This window comes from Mustela nigripes, chromosome 3 (genome assembly GCF_022355385.1).
Source record: "Mustela nigripes isolate SB6536 chromosome 3, MUSNIG.SB6536, whole genome shotgun sequence".
Taxonomy (NCBI): Eukaryota; Metazoa; Chordata; class Mammalia; order Carnivora; family Mustelidae; genus Mustela; species Mustela nigripes.
Genome location: NC_081559.1, coordinates 186,775,728 through 186,790,870, shown reverse-complemented (window position 1 = coordinate 186,790,870; position 15,143 = coordinate 186,775,728). Strand labels below are relative to the sequence as shown.

At 46.9% G+C, this 15,143-nt stretch overlaps 1 protein-coding gene across 2 annotated transcripts in view; it reads left to right on the top strand.

The window, feature by feature from the left end:
• ASAP1 (ArfGAP with SH3 domain, ankyrin repeat and PH domain 1) overlaps positions 1-15,143 on the top strand; it is a 349,235-nt gene that overhangs the window by 75,164 nt on the left and 258,928 nt on the right. For both annotated transcript variants that reach the window (XM_059395173.1, XM_059395172.1), the window contains exon 3: positions 788-914. In XM_059395173.1, the coding sequence (XP_059251156.1) occupies positions 788-914 (127 nt within the window). The remainder of the gene's footprint in view (positions 1-787; positions 915-15,143) is intronic.

Genomic DNA, 15,143 nt, shown 5'->3' with positions numbered 1-15,143 from the left:
CGGCGCCCAGTTCGCTCTGCCCGCGGCCCTCGCCGAAGGAGGCGGCTCTCCCGGCCTCGCTTCCTGCACCCACTCGGGACTAAAAAAGAACGCGCATAACTTTTTTTGGTCCGTCTTCTCGCAGAACGCAGGCGTAACGAGCTCGCTGAAGTAACCGCTCCGGGGGCGGTGCCGGGACGCGAGCTTCCGGAGCCCCGCAAGCCGTGCGGGCCCCCACCCCGGCGCCCGCGTCGGAAAGCGACCGGGGAGGCAGCACGGGGCGGGGCGGGGGCGGGGGCGGGGCGCAGATGGGGGCGGGGCGGCGGCGGCGGCCGGGGCGGGGCGCAGGCGGCGCGTGCGCAGAGCACTTCCTTGTTTGTCCCCGTGACTGTAGCGGGAGCGCCGCCTGCCCGCCGCCCGCCCGCCCGCGGGAGTGTGCGCTCAGTCAGTCGCTGCGCTCGCCGCCGCCTGTCAGAGCGTCTCGGGAGGCAGCGCCGGCCGACCCGAGCCCCCGCGTGGCGCCGCGCCCCCTCCCCCGCCGCCGGCATGAACACAGGGAGGCGGGTCCCCGAGAACCCTCTGCCTCGCGCGCCGCTCGGAGTTTGAAGGGCCCCGCGCCGAGCGCTGCCGCCGCCGCGCGCTCCGCCCGCTCTTTCTCCCGCCGCCGCCGGGGACGGGAGCCGCGCCAGGCCGGGCGCCGGGTGGCAGGCTGCGAGGGGCGTTCATGAGCCGCCGGGCGGCCCGCGGCCCCGGGAGCCTGCGCCGTGACTCACTCCCCGCCCCCGCTTGTGTCTCGCCCCCCCGGCAGGATGCCGGACCAGATCTCCGTCTCCGAGTTCATCACCGAGACCACCGAGGACTACAACTCGCCCACCACGTCCAGCTTCACCACGCGTCTGCACAACTGCAGGAACACCGTCACGCTGCTGGAGGAGGTAGGTCGGGGCCGGCGCGCCCCACCGGGACCCCGGCCGTTCCGCCGGGACGCCTCGATGACCCCCGCTGGCAGCCGGTGCCTCGCAGTTGAATTGTCTGGATTTCTGAGCGGGGAGGAAAGGGAGTTCGGGGGCTGGGGCAGCCACACCCCCTCCGGGATTCCCCCCTTCCCACTCCCGGGTGAAGAGGGGACTTAATATGGGCAGCCCCTTGCCCCATTTGCCGGGGCTCTGGATTCCCCGGGGGATGGAGGTGGGGAGAGGGTGGAGCGGGCTCCTGACACTCCTAGGAAAAAGAAGAGGGAAGTCCTCTCCCTGTCTTGGACCCTTCGTGGGTGCAATACAGCCTGCCAGGCTCTTTCCACATCCTTCTGACCCTGTCATAACCCGCGAAGTAAGTGATGTCAGGCCCCAGAGGGCAGAGGGAGGCGAAGCAACGTGGCCAAGGTCACCAGCAAGGAATTGGGAGATGGTCAGTGAATGCCCCTCTCCGTATCCCGGCTGTGCCAGGCAGGCTTAGCTGCAGAGGCCAGGGTCCGCGAACCAAAGGGATGAGAGGAGACTCTGGCTGCGATTGCTTCCACCCTAGGATTCCTCCCCATCCAGTCTCCAGTGCCTAAATCCCGGGTGGAAAGAGAGATCTGTGCAGACAGGTCCCCACCCAGCTCCCTGCACCGGAGGGTTTGGTTCCGCCGCCGCCGCCGAGGCTGCTGCGCCAGCAGGACTTGCCCGCAGGGCACACATAAGCTGTGAAGGGAGACCTGAGGCTGCCGGAAGAGCTGGCCGGATTGGGAGAAAGGGGGGCCTGAGACCGCAGAACAGCATGCCTTATCTAGACCCTCCAGAGAGGCATCGCGGGTGTCCTGGGCAGGACCAAGGGCAGAGCAATTTCCTTTACAATTTAAGTGAATTTAGTGATAGGACCCGGTGGGTAGGTAAGGAAGAACCCGCAAGCCCAAGAGTTGCAAAGCCTCTGAACCTCAGTAAAAATAGGACATTTGCCTTGGAACTCTGCACCATCTGTAAGTGCCATAAAGCACCACTCCCCTCCAAACAAGCCAAGCCTATTTCAACTGAAAAAGACAGCACTGGGGGAACTTAGGAAGGCAGATCATTTTCCTGGGGTGGATTATCTTGTGGTTGGTTTATGTGAGGTTTGGGGACCTCTTTCTGATACAAACTCACCACAGCCAGCTCTCTGTAATATTGAGAAGCTTGGGCTTCTATGGGAAACTGCTCTTGGTCCGAGCTTTGCTACTCACTCTTCAGGCCAGGTTATATGCAGAATTGGTACTCTGAAGCCTAAGGTCCTAAATTTGAGGAGGGGAGAAATTTCTTTTCGTGCTGGGTCCTGTCTTGTCCTCCTGGTGCAGTAAATTAGTCTGAACCTTTTATGCCAGTTGAGGAAGCTTTTAGGATTCTCTATGAAGTTAATGTTGGGTTATTGAACTGAATTTTGAAATTCATTTGGAGAAATATCAGCTAAGATTGTTGGAAAGCCAGAAGCAAATATGTTGGGGTGGGGGGTGTTCTTTGTTACCTGTCATTCTGTTGTGTTAACCTGATGTTTAGTGTCTGGGAATACTTGGGAGTTGCCAGGCATTCAACCTCATGATGGGTCTGTCCTTCACTTAATAATGATAAATTGGAACATGCTGATACAGGAGCATTTTGCATCCTTTTTGTGTACTAATTGTGTATGCCTCCTGAAGGATGTGACATTGATGAGACTGAGTGGTTGTTTTCCTTCTAGATAAGTTCTTCAGTGCCTGCTAATAGAGCTGTCAGTTATTTTAACTTTCCCTTTCTGCACATTGAGATAGTGTTACTGTGTTCTGTTTGTGTGGGGTGTGGTAAGGGTAAGTAGCTGATAATGCTGTTTGTAGGGGTATATGTATTTCACAGCCACAGGAGAGGATAGAGTTAATGTTAATTAGATGCAGCTGCTCTAAATCTGTGTTTGAGGTAACTAAATTTAAATGTGAATGCAACAGATACATTTTTTTTTAAATAAGGTATACTGTTCTGCAGGGTTGAAAAATAGATCCAATCATAACACAAATGTGGTCACCTATGAATTTGAGGAGGAATTAGAAGTTCAAAAGTGTCATGTTAGAGTATGTTGATAATACTCATGCTCTCAAAAACATTACAGTAAGTGTTACAGTCAGAATGACACAATAATTTTGTAATTGTTTTTCTGAACTTCAGTATGGTACTGGTCAAGGATTCATTGCCCTAATCTGCATCTTTAACTCTTGACTCATAGGACATGAAGTTGGACTCATGAATGATGGCCTTTTGCATAAAGTGAAATATACCTGTTAGTTTCTTACTGATAGGCAACCACCAAGTTGAATTTTTATTTACCCCCAAGTTTGCATATATGGAAGGGGCACATTGTTAGAAATATCTTAAGTGGATCAGAATTCAGTTCTTAAAAAAATACGAGGCTTAAGGTTGTTGCCGTCAAAATGTAAGAAAAAGTTTTGGGGCAAACCACAAAATCTTGTTGGCATATGCTTCACAAGTGAGATACTTGGAAACTTTAAGAATGCTGTTTGTGTTACTTTGTGGTTATTCTTAGGAATAGTAGGACTTTTGGGTACTTTTTTGGTGATGTGGAAACTCGGGAATGGGAATTCATTTGCGCAGCTTGGAATTCTTTTCAAAAAATCATTTTCTAGTTCCAGTTATTAAATGCCTTCCTGTTTATTTACAGACTTTTTCTTTTCCTTTGGTTTCCTAATTAACCTGTAGTTGTCCCAGCTTAAAAAACTGTAGCTCTCTAAGCTTGGAACCCTAAATTAACCCACACTCCCCCCCCTTTTGGTGTGTCCCGTTGGCAGACTGCTTTGCAGATGTTGGTGGCTTTTATTTAAATCTCTCTGTGAAGATCACTGTAGGAAATGGGTCAGAAATGTGTAGTAAAAGGAGGCTAAGAGTTTGCTTCTGGGCTTCACCTTTGGGGGCAGAAGGTCCCACAGGACGTGGGGGTTACGGTTAGGCTGGTGCACACAAGTGGCTGCTATTGGGAAGCAGGAATGGATTAGCTGCTTGGGTTTCATCCTGAGGTCTGAGTGTTTTCCAAGCAAAAAGCCGGTGTTTTGCTTATTCAGCAGTGTGCCATTTTACTCGTGACTATTTGGAAATTATGAGTAGATGACTAGGAGACTAGGAGAAGACAGAGTTTTGCTGAGAAAGGAGGGGAAGCAGGCATTCCAGGACCATTGTTCTGGGAGACAATAGGAGAGACTTTTCCACTTAAAGGCTTCCACTGGTCGATACTTAGCGCTTGGTGGAAGTCGATGTAATAAATGAAGGTCTGCTTGGTTATTTTATATTGGGTTAGCACTTTAACTTTTGTGATGATGGAGGGGGCATATCCTGCCCATTTACTGAACGACTGCTCTGTGCCAAGCCAGTTGTAGGCATGTGGCAGGCATGATCACAATTAAGCCTAATGTGACCTTTATGGAGGAGGGACAGTTGTTATCTCCATTTTACAGAGAAGAAAATCAAGACCTAGAGAGATGAAGCGATACATCCCCAAAGTCCCATGGCAGTGGAAATCCTTAAGCAATTAGAACATAAAATAGATGTTCCAAATGTTCACAAAGACGTATTTCAGTGGCTTTGTAGAGAATGTAAGAGGCTTCCCTTTTCATTGTACCTTCTAATTTTGATCTCATGAAATAGAGGTGCCTGAGTTCCTACATGGCTCAGTTTTTCTTCATGTTTCCATTCCAGGGAGTTCTTAATAGTAATACTTAAATACATTCCTTATTTTTTTTTCCTCTATGTTTTCAGAGACTTTGATATGGTTTTTCAGATTCAGGTGTGGGATCTTTTTGGGCATAATCTACGAATAGCATTCACTCGAAGCATTTTTGGGGAGCACCTGCTGGGTACAAGTCATTTTGCTAAGTGTAGCTGAGATATTGAAGTTGTTGTCTAGATTGTGTTATGGATGAAGTAATGGTGTTTGAGAAAGAGGTAAATAGGGCTGTCATTCTTAACAAGGTGGGAAGGGGCAGTTTGCGGGTGGGGAAAATGATACTAGGGCATTCACCCCAATAATGCAAGGTGAATTACTCAAATTACCATCCATTTGGTATACAAACTGTCCAGTGCCCAGCAGTGTGTTATTACCTGGGGATAGTAAGAAGATCAACCCTGCTATTAATAAGTACTCCATCTAAGGGTTTTCTGAAGGGAGCTGACAATGAAGTGTGGGTCTTGCATGAGAAATTCACTTGTCTTAACATAAACACATGACATGCTTAGTCCCTCCTGCAGCCATAGAAATGTTTGAAGAATGAAGAAATGGATGAAGGTGTGGAATGCAGGTAGGCCTCTTTTCACCAGTTATTAGTGATCCTACTATGTGCAAACCCCATGCATACTATTATTTAATGTTTACCTGGGCCCTACTACTATGTTTGACCCATCTTCCCGCAGTTGAATCTTTTGCCCAAGGGCACACACATAGTAAGTAGTAGATTTGGGCATGGATCCCATTTCTGTAACACCCCTGTGCATACTAGTTAGACTACACCTGTATGTTTCTTCACCCTCCAAGTAACTTTTAATTTTTACTCATGTTCATTTGGACTTCATCTTCTGTGCTGATGACAGGAGGTCATTAATCTATGATAAATGCTTTTAGGTTCTCCAGTGTTATCTGTGGAATCTCACACATAGGGCCTCTGTGGCCAGGGCTTGAAGTCTGATCTCATTCATCGGGCTCCGAGTGTTCTGGAATGCAGTTGCAGTATTTCTCTTAAATTTTGAAAGCCGATAAACTAAGCAGCAAGGCTAGTTAGGTAGCCGCTCCTAAAGTTGGTTATGGTCTCAAAGTAAATCTCAGGCAGAGTTTAGATAAAATCAGGGTTAGTTCTGTGCATTGTTTGAGGTCAATATAAGATGCTTTCTTTGTCACTAACCTTTTGAAGATAAAACAGCAAAAGGTGAATAAGTCTTCCCTTGATGCTGCTCTCTTACGTAGAATTCAGGCTCTGTGGTCCAGCCTTTGATCCAGTTCGAAGGTACTGAGGATGAGTTTTCTCTGGACATAAGCAGCAAAGGTCAGTGAATGAGGAATATATTTATTTGCCTGCAGAAGCAGTGAGAAAAGGAAATTTCCTTAATGTACCAGAACTCATGTTTTTTCTAAAATAGGGCTCAAACTGTTAGCCAGATATTCCAGGCTAATGCTATTTGCCTTTAGTATACATATTTAGGATTTAAAAAACATTTTCCATGTGTGCCATCTAATAAAACGCCTTTGTGGTAGCGTCCTTATTCTTTCTCATGTGAATACATTAAGGCCCAGAGAGGTAAATTACTTGATCAGTGTAACGCAAGATCTCTGGATCTAGAATTCTTTGTTTCCTCTGTATGTCACCATCTTTTGTGCTTCCTGTCTGCTAATTTTTTGTTCTATTTTGTTTTTTGTCTTTCAGGGCCCATAAAAATGACATGTACTGAATTTTCTTATCCCTACTTGATTTCTAGTGCTAGCGATAAAAGAGTTTAGGGTAGAGAAGAAAAAGGGAAAGGCAAAGACCACTCCTTTTCTCTGTTCTTCAAAGACCTCTTGTTGGATTGCCCTCGAAATTTCAGCTGTTTGTAGTTAGATGGTGCTGCCAGCAGTCGTCCCTGGGCTCAGCAGACGTGAAAAAGGCCCAGTGGCTTCCAGCTCTCCCCTGGCATACTTAGTTTGGGACTGTTGACCAGCCTGTCTTTGACTGCGAGCTGCCCACAGCCCTGGCCAAAGAACCACTGCTCTTGGTTGAGGCTGCTGGAGGACTTTGGCTGCCTGCCTCTGGGTTCCTGGTTGTCCACAGCCCTGCCTTTGTGCTGGGTGTTGGGAATCTCTAATAACTGAAGGCAAATGGAACCTGGAGAAAGTCTAAGCTGGTGCTTCCCAGCCAAGGAGCCTTGATCTCTGACGGGCCCATGGAGGTGATGATGGGAGTCTAATAATCACGTGCAGTATTTCAGAAACAATAATAGATGCCTTAATAACAGGGTTCAGCATATCCCTCATGCCAGCTCTCTTTGGTTTTGGTCAAACTATATTAGCTCAGTGGTATAGCAAGGATTATCTTCTGCTGCTCAGAGGCTTGGATTTCCTCTGATTCCTGCAGTTGGGAAGCCAAATATGATCTCACTCCTGTGATCGGTTTCCTAGAAGAATCTTCGAGTTTTGTATCCCCATGGGAGAAAACTCAGAAGGAATGAGGACTCACATAGACCTAATTTTGTCCTGTTATGGAGACTGAAGCCTAAGATGGGAAGGAAATTGGGCAGAGATCTGATTCAGGTCTCTCAACTTCCAGCCCAGGCTCTTTGCACCATGCTCTCAAAAAAGAGGTATGGAGGCTGTTTGTACACCGTGGTGGGTTTCTCTCTAAAACTTGCTTCTAGGTCAGAGGAGTGGAACGTAAACCTGATTTTCGGAACTTGGTTTTGCTAGCCAGTCTGCTCGTGTAAATTTTGGTCTTACAAGGTGTGCTTTGGGGCCACAGCAGCCTTCCCTGATGCTAAGTTAAGAGGCTTTTGTCAGAAGCCTTGTGGGTTCTGGATGTTCAAACACTACACAGACTTTTGCCTTTATATCTGTGAGTCAAGGGAGCCTCAAGAGAGGTGGTTTCCATTTATGTAACCTAGTCATTTAGGGGCTAGAGCCAGACATTGGCCTGAGCCATTCCCATATGTAGTAGTTAAACATGAGTAAGTCATGGGCTCGAGACCACTTTGCCATCTGAGCCTCAGTTTCCCCAGTGTTAAAGGAGATACAGGCGAGGCACTCATCACATGACTTCATCGCTGGTAAAATGTGGCCTGATGAATGTCAAGGTCTGACCAGTCAGGATTAGTCAGCCTTCCTTTTGTGGGGGTGGGGAGGAAGGAAGAGGCATTCCTTGGTAGGGAGATGGGTAGAGTTCTCTCCATTGTGAACCAGTGGCAACACTTAGGTTCCCTTACCTGGGTTCATTGTAGCCCTCTTGTCAGGCACGTTACTGAACTTTACTGTGTGTCAGTTCCCTCCTGGGGATCGAACCTCTCCCTTCGGATAGTGCCTTTTCTATGGTAAGGGCTCTAGAAAGAATTGTTCTTACTATCCTCATGCTGTTGCTGTTCATTACTGTTGGATTAGACCCTCGAATGTGTAGCTGAGAGGACAAGACACTTGGTCGACTCATTTCAGGACGGTGGGTGATGAAGAGGTCAGATGATGGAGCCAGCTGTGGGCCTTCAAAGAGCTAACTGGGTGGTGGAAGCGTAGATGAGACTGGAGGGAAGGCCAGGGCACCAGTAACAACACTTGCACCATTGGGGGTCATGTGACAGTCAAAGCCAGTTTCATCTGAAGGAGACCGACCCCTCAGTTTTCTATAGACAGCTCTAGTCAGGGAACCACTGACCCAGACCAGCCTGAGGATTGGCCCAGTTGGGCTCTGCTGGTGTCGCCTCACTCTCTGGGCTTCCTTTGTGCCTGCAGATTCTTTCTGTTTCCTCCCTCCCCCCACTTTCTCTCCACTGGTGCATCAAAGCCATGACAGTGCTGCCCCAATTGATTTTTGCTGGGGCTGTGGGGTAAGGGGCCACTTTTTCTGTTATGTCATAAATGCAGGTACTTGATTCCAGTCATTTGTGGGGAGCTTTGGGGGGAAGCGTTTATGCCTTGCCTCTGACTGGGACAGAGCATGGCAGCTACGTTGTATGCTTTACTGATTACAGCCTGAAGCTCTGAGGCCACAAGGAATTCTATTTTGGTTTAGAGGCAGGCGCCTGAAAGTGAAAAGGACTTATCCTTGGATTTACATTTCATTGTGTCTCCTAGCTTCTTTTCAGTGTCAGGAAGATGAGTTTTAATTATTTGTGAGGCAGGGGTTCGGTCAGATCTGGAAGCACTTGACCCCACTTGGTCATAACAGAGTCTGAGAGTTCACAGTAGGTTCTTCCAGCCCAGAGACCATTCTGAGCAGCCCGGTGTTGTGGTGCTGTTTGTGGTCACTTACGTAAGAACTGAATTTTAATGCTGAGGCTATGGTGTAATTTTCCCCAGAGAACTGGAATATATGTCCCTTTGATAAGACAGCACCCGATTCAACCATCTAGAAGTTAGAAAAATAAAACCAGAACATCATGCATAGCGACTACATTTTGGTACCAACTGCTGAAGAAAGCAGAGTTGGCTACGTCAAGCTGGATCACCCCTTTCACGGCCACACGTGCTCTGGATGGAGAATAGAAGCTCTTCCAAGCCCCTACTACTAATACAGCTTGGATACCTTGTATTTCTGTAGCATTATGCTCAGGGGCAAGAGCCAAGACGGCCATGTCTCCAGTGCTCAGCCTAGCACCTGACCTGATGACTGTGTGATAAAATAAATTTGACAGAGCTGAAAAAGGCCTTTAGAGACTGTCTGGTTCAACTCCTCTTTTCTAGGGATGATGAAGTTAGGCTCTTCCATTGTAAGTAACAGATTCTACCACCCCTCCCCCTGCCCCCAACAAAACAAAATACAGCTCGTTTAAGCACAGTAAGGACTTGCTTTAAAGACTCATGGGGCTGTTTCCTGGAACATGAGGGGCAAGAATGATAGGACACGTGGAGATTTTCTTCTGGGCAGATGGCAGAGGATGGCAGCCCAGGCCCTACCTGCCCCCTCACTCCAGTACCCTGCACTGAGTCTCTGAAGCTGATTGACACAGCTGGAAGGATGGGACTGGTCCAGCTTGGGTCAGGATTACCCAAGGATGGCCACTAGTCCAGTCATTTTTGGCTAAATTTCTGGGCTTATCTGATGGGCGGGTCTAAGCCCTCACCTTCGTCAAGGACTGGGTATGACAGCGATCGTCAGGGAAGAGTCAAGAGGGTGGGGAAGCTCCTTCTTTGTACACCCAGATCACACAGCAAAACTGGGACTTGGATCTGGATCTTCTAGCCACAGTGTCTTCGTCCTTGGCGTGAGAGGGAAATGGAGACCACAGCACTTCACAGGGTTATCAAGAGAACGAGCTACATGCCTAGTAGCATCCAGTGAAACCAGGAAGATGTGTACTTCTCTGCCCTTCCCCCTGGAAATCTCACCTCCTCTTGACCCTTCTGCAGTGTATTCATTCGGGACATTTTGAAGGGCTGTGGTCAGAGCACTGTGCTGCCTAGTTGTAGCTTTCCTGATGTGGTCAGGAAAGACCAACATTCCACACAGGGTGTGGGTAGAGAAGAAACACGCCATTGCCGTTTAAATCCACAGTGGTGACGTGGTGCTCAAAAATAATCCTCCATAGATACCCAGGATGGATGGAAGACTGCAGAGCAGCTAGGCTCTGCTTGGGAAAGTTTCTGTTAAGTACCAGGACTGCCAAGGTCCGACGAGGACGGATCGTTTTCCTTCAGCCATTAAGTGGCTTCTTCTCTGACCAGTTACACACAAAATAAAATTCAAGCATCTTCATTGTTTCGAAACGTGGGAGTCTTCCTTTATGTTTCATTAATCATTTTTTTTATGAAGTCCATTTCCTTTTCTTTGTAATGTTTATTCATGTTAATAGCACTTACATAAAATTAGGTACTCCTTATTTCCACAAAGTGCAAATCAAAATAAGCATTCACTGCTGGCCCAGCAGCTGCTGCTGCTTTAATAATGGTAATATTTTTCATAGCAAGGCAAGCAAACGCACTGCCTCAAAGTAAATAAAATGGTGCCAAGTCAAAATAATGCCATCACCGTCCCAAGGCGTCCTCATTTTGTGTTTAAGAATTTTTACAATTTCAGAATCGGCCAACGCTACAATGAAGCACTTTTCCCTATGCTTGGTTCTGTGATGGATAATTGACATATATCATCTTCCTCAATCCTTCCAGCAGCTCTGTGGGGATGGGTGCTGTTTCCCCATTTTACAGAGGACAAGCTAGGCTTAGAAAGGATTCAGCCCAATCCAGGCTCTTTCTTCCTTCAATTTGTTCTCAAGCAAAAATACTTTATATTATGAATGGAATACTAATGAGATAGAACAGTCAGGAAAAAGGCTTCAGCTGATGCATGAGTTATTTAGGTTAGAGTTGAGTAAGAACTTCCTGACAGTAAAATACCAACTGGATGACCATGGAAACAACACATTTCCCTCTGATTTTAGGATAGTTTTGTTGTTGATTGGCTAATGAACTAAATTATGTACTTCTGTTCATACATGTCTTCACTTTAGTAGTTTGTAAGTACCGTGGAGCCAAGGATCCCCCTCTCTTTTTACCTAGTTGGCACTCAGAAATTCGACAAAAATAAGATTGTGGTAAAGCTATTTGATTTGTAATTGTTGAGGCAGATCTGGTAAAGGTTTTCCCAATATTGCTGTCCATCTCTGTACTTTAGTTATGTGGCTACTGATTGCGTAGAGCAATTGGAAAAACCCTCCATTACCAAATTTCCTAAAGGTTGTGCCCCAGATTTATGACAGACCTGGATGCTGAGCGAGAGTCTTGGTTTGTCCTTTTGGTGTCTGCCACCTGCAGGCTTTCGTGGGGTGGGCGCGTTCAGTAACGAGGACTACCCTCACTGTTTGTGTTCCCAGCTCTGTAGTGGGTGCCTTAACATAGGTTATTTCTCATCTTCCCAGTCCCCAGGTGGCACATGATGGAGCCAGGAATCAGGCTCAAGTCCGCAGGGTTCCATGGCCCACACCTTCCCTCCACCGTGCAGCTGCCCCACTCTGTGGTGATCTAGCTGCAGAGTGCAAGGGGATGGCAGTGAGTCAGGTTAGCGTTTACTTTCTTAGTGGAAACAAACGCACATACACACACACAAACAAGACACGCTTCTGCCAGTGGAAAAGGAAAGCATTTCCCCTCATTTGTTTCCTTTGAGTGGGAGGCATTTACATTTAGATAATTTACAGCCCTAATCGGGGGCAGCCAATTCATGATGTTGTATCAAAGGTATAAATGAGAGAATTGGCATTTTCAGAAAGAGTTGACCTCTCTGATTTTTCTTTGAGTGGCAAGTAATGAATTATATGATTTAACAGGCAATTGCGCTCTGTGTTTACTCTCCAGCATTTCTGTACTCTGTTAACTGTTTCCCAAGTACTTTCTTATGTGTTGTCTCTTTTCATGCACACAACACTGTTGGGCAACAGAGACACCTTTTCCTCATTTGTGAGATGAGAAAACAGAGTTAAAGTGGTTTGTCGGTAGTCACAAGACTGAAAAAGTATGCTGAGGTCACACTGTTACCAGCCTCCTGTTTCTGAAAGAGACGGGCTTGCATGGTGGGAGATGTTTTGCCAAGTAATTTTTAACTGAAAGAATGCCTTTTGAATTTAAAAAAAAACAGAGATTTTTTTACTCTTTGCATTATTAGATTCCTCTCTGGATGCACACACACATAAAACTTTTGTGGTCCTCCCCCCACCCCCCTTAGTAACTCAGCCCTTCAAGTGGATTTTTGTTTTGTTTCTGCTTTGTTTTATTTTTATTTTTTTAAACTTTTACACCAGTGCAAAAGCAGGAAGTCTGGTGTCATCCTCTACATAGCTGTCGCCCAGTTTCACTGTGATCTGTTCTTGGTCAATGTTTTCATCTTTACCTTCACCCTGGATTTTTAAAATCAATCCTAGATACTGTTTTATTTCATTCATAAGTATCCTAAAAGATAAGGACTTGGGGAGGAGCAGGGAAGAACCACATTACCATTATTACATCTGCAGAAAAGGTAATTTTCTCAAGATCATTAGGTATTCGCTGTTCAAAATGATTTTTTTCCCCTTTAAATAGTTTGGTCAAATCAGGATCCAAATGAAATCCATATGAAATTGGCTGGTGCATATTTAACATTTCCTTTAATTTGTGGGTATCCTTTCTTTTTCCCCTCTTGCAGCGTTTTATTGAAGAACTGGGTTGTTTGTCCTCTAAAGTTTCCCAGAGTCAGGATAATGGTGATTGCATCTTTCTGGTGTCATTTAGAATGTGCTGCAGTCTATTCTTGACAGACTTTTGTTCTTTCCTCATAGCTTTTTCATAGGAAAGAATGAAAGGAATGCATTCCCCCTTGTAGAAACTAGGAGGAAGCATACAAAAGGAGATTTGAAAGTACATAATCCCGCCATCTAGAGATAGCCAACTCCATCCCTTTAGCTGCTGCTTCCAGTTAACTGTGTCCGGCTTATTTTCATTTCACACATCATGAGCTTTTGCCTGTATCATTAAAAAGTCTTCAGTAACATTTTATAAGGCATTTCATTGTACTAAAGGATTTTCCTCCTTCCCTCAAGTTGCCTCCACTGAGGAGTTTATGTGTTTTTAAAAGTTGACTCAGCAGTTGCCCCAAGAGAGGACCCGCTGTTGAAGAGAAAGCAGTAGATACTTGTATCTGTCATTATCTGCACGATAGAGTCCTAGAAGTAGAATTACCAGGTCAAAAGCCAGGTCTGTTCATAGATTTCTGAAGCACTTGCCATGTAGCCACAACCCCCTGCGGAAGGTGCTCTGTGTCATGTTGCACCCCTAGCCCTGTACCATCTGTGAATAGCTTCTCTCCACACATGGACAGCTTTGAGTGAGGCCACAACCTGAGTGTTTCTCCGAAGGAGAACAGTAGGTTTTAAGTGTGCTCTTGCCCTCTTTTATGTGTCGTGTGCTAATGTCATCATGAGTCGAGTGAAGAGAAATGGCGAGGGTGGGTGTTCTCAAACTGTCTGCCTAGCAGAGTGGACAGCTGAGAGCCATCGTCGTCTCAGTGTCATGGGGAAGTGGCCAGCTCCGCCTTACCGGCCCACCAGCCCCTTCCTGGGGTCTTCTTGGTCCTGTATGGCTTCTCTGCCGAAATTCCCGCTAACCGGGGAAATACGTTTGTGGGTTCAGAAACATGGAAATAGCATTTACTGTGGAAAGGGGGCATGCACGGAAGACCGCATGGAGTCCAGCTCCTGACCAGGCTCTTCGTAGCCACAGAGAGCTCCTCTCCTGTCTCCCTGGCTGCTTCCATACTTTTACTTCCCTTTATTAACTCCAGGGACCTTTTCTCCAGCAGAGAAACTTTTTCGGGTTAGCAAGTTCTTTTGCAGACCCAAGTACTGCCATATCATTCGTGCATGGTTGTGAGTTAGCTGGATTGTTTTCTACCTAACAATTGAGAAGTAGGGAGGGGGAATGTTTGGGAGAGGGTGTTCCTCCAGAAGTGAGGTGAGCCTGCGGGTTCTCTGGGGTCTGGCCATTGGGAGCAACCTAAGGGAAGGAGGCTCTGGAGGAGAAGTTGCCAAAGCAACTTGAACTTTCCTTTTCTGAGAGATGGCACATAAATTTTTAGAAGCCAGGTTGTATTTCACGTTTCTCCTTGAGATGGCCCTTGGCTAGGGAGCCTCATCACTTTGTTATGTGACTTTGGTACAAGATAGGTTTGTAAGGACGTTTTCCTGGGCTAACCTGGAAACTCAGTCACGACTGTTTTTCTGGGGTTGTGCTTTTCCAGTTCCAGAGGTTTCAGGGAGTCCCATTCTCAAGTCTGAAATTGCTTCTGAGCATGTCAGGTCTCCACTTCCCTGGCAAGTCCAAGAAGCAGCTTTCAGGATTATTTTTCTTAGGGGGATTTCAGCATAGAGTGGACTAATTTAAGTCAGGGTCTGCTCTGGTAGAATGTACTGGGTTCCCTGCTAAGTACTTGATATGTGATATCTTACAAACTCCTCAGAGCACTGGGACAGTAAACAGTATTGCCCTCACTTTTTCGGATGAGAAAATTGAGCCGAGAGAGAGAGATTTGACTCAGGTGTACAGTCAGTGGGGAAGCTGGAGTTTGTGTTTCTGAGGCCCAGGGTCTTTGCGTGATTGGTACCATCCCTGCCCATTTGGAACCCTTCTTTCTCCTCCTGCCCCTTTAAGACTTCTTGCTTCCTCTTAGGATATTCTCCCCCAGGATATTCTCCCCACTCCACCGTGATTGCCCTGACTGAGGACCTGTGTCTTCCTTATGAAAGTCTGCTTTTAGGTAACTGCCCTGGAAGAGGATGTCACCGATGATTCACTGAAAGCATTAATGTGATAAGGCAGAGTAACAGCTTCCTCCCCCCAGAGCTTTATGTACTTCTAACAGTATGTGATGTCCTGACGCAGCAGAATGGTGGGCTTTCAGGCATTGTGGGGAGGCGACTGGGAGGTAGTTTTAGGTGTTCAGCATGGGCATCCCCTCACACCTTACAGTGTGGCTGGCTGCCTCCCTA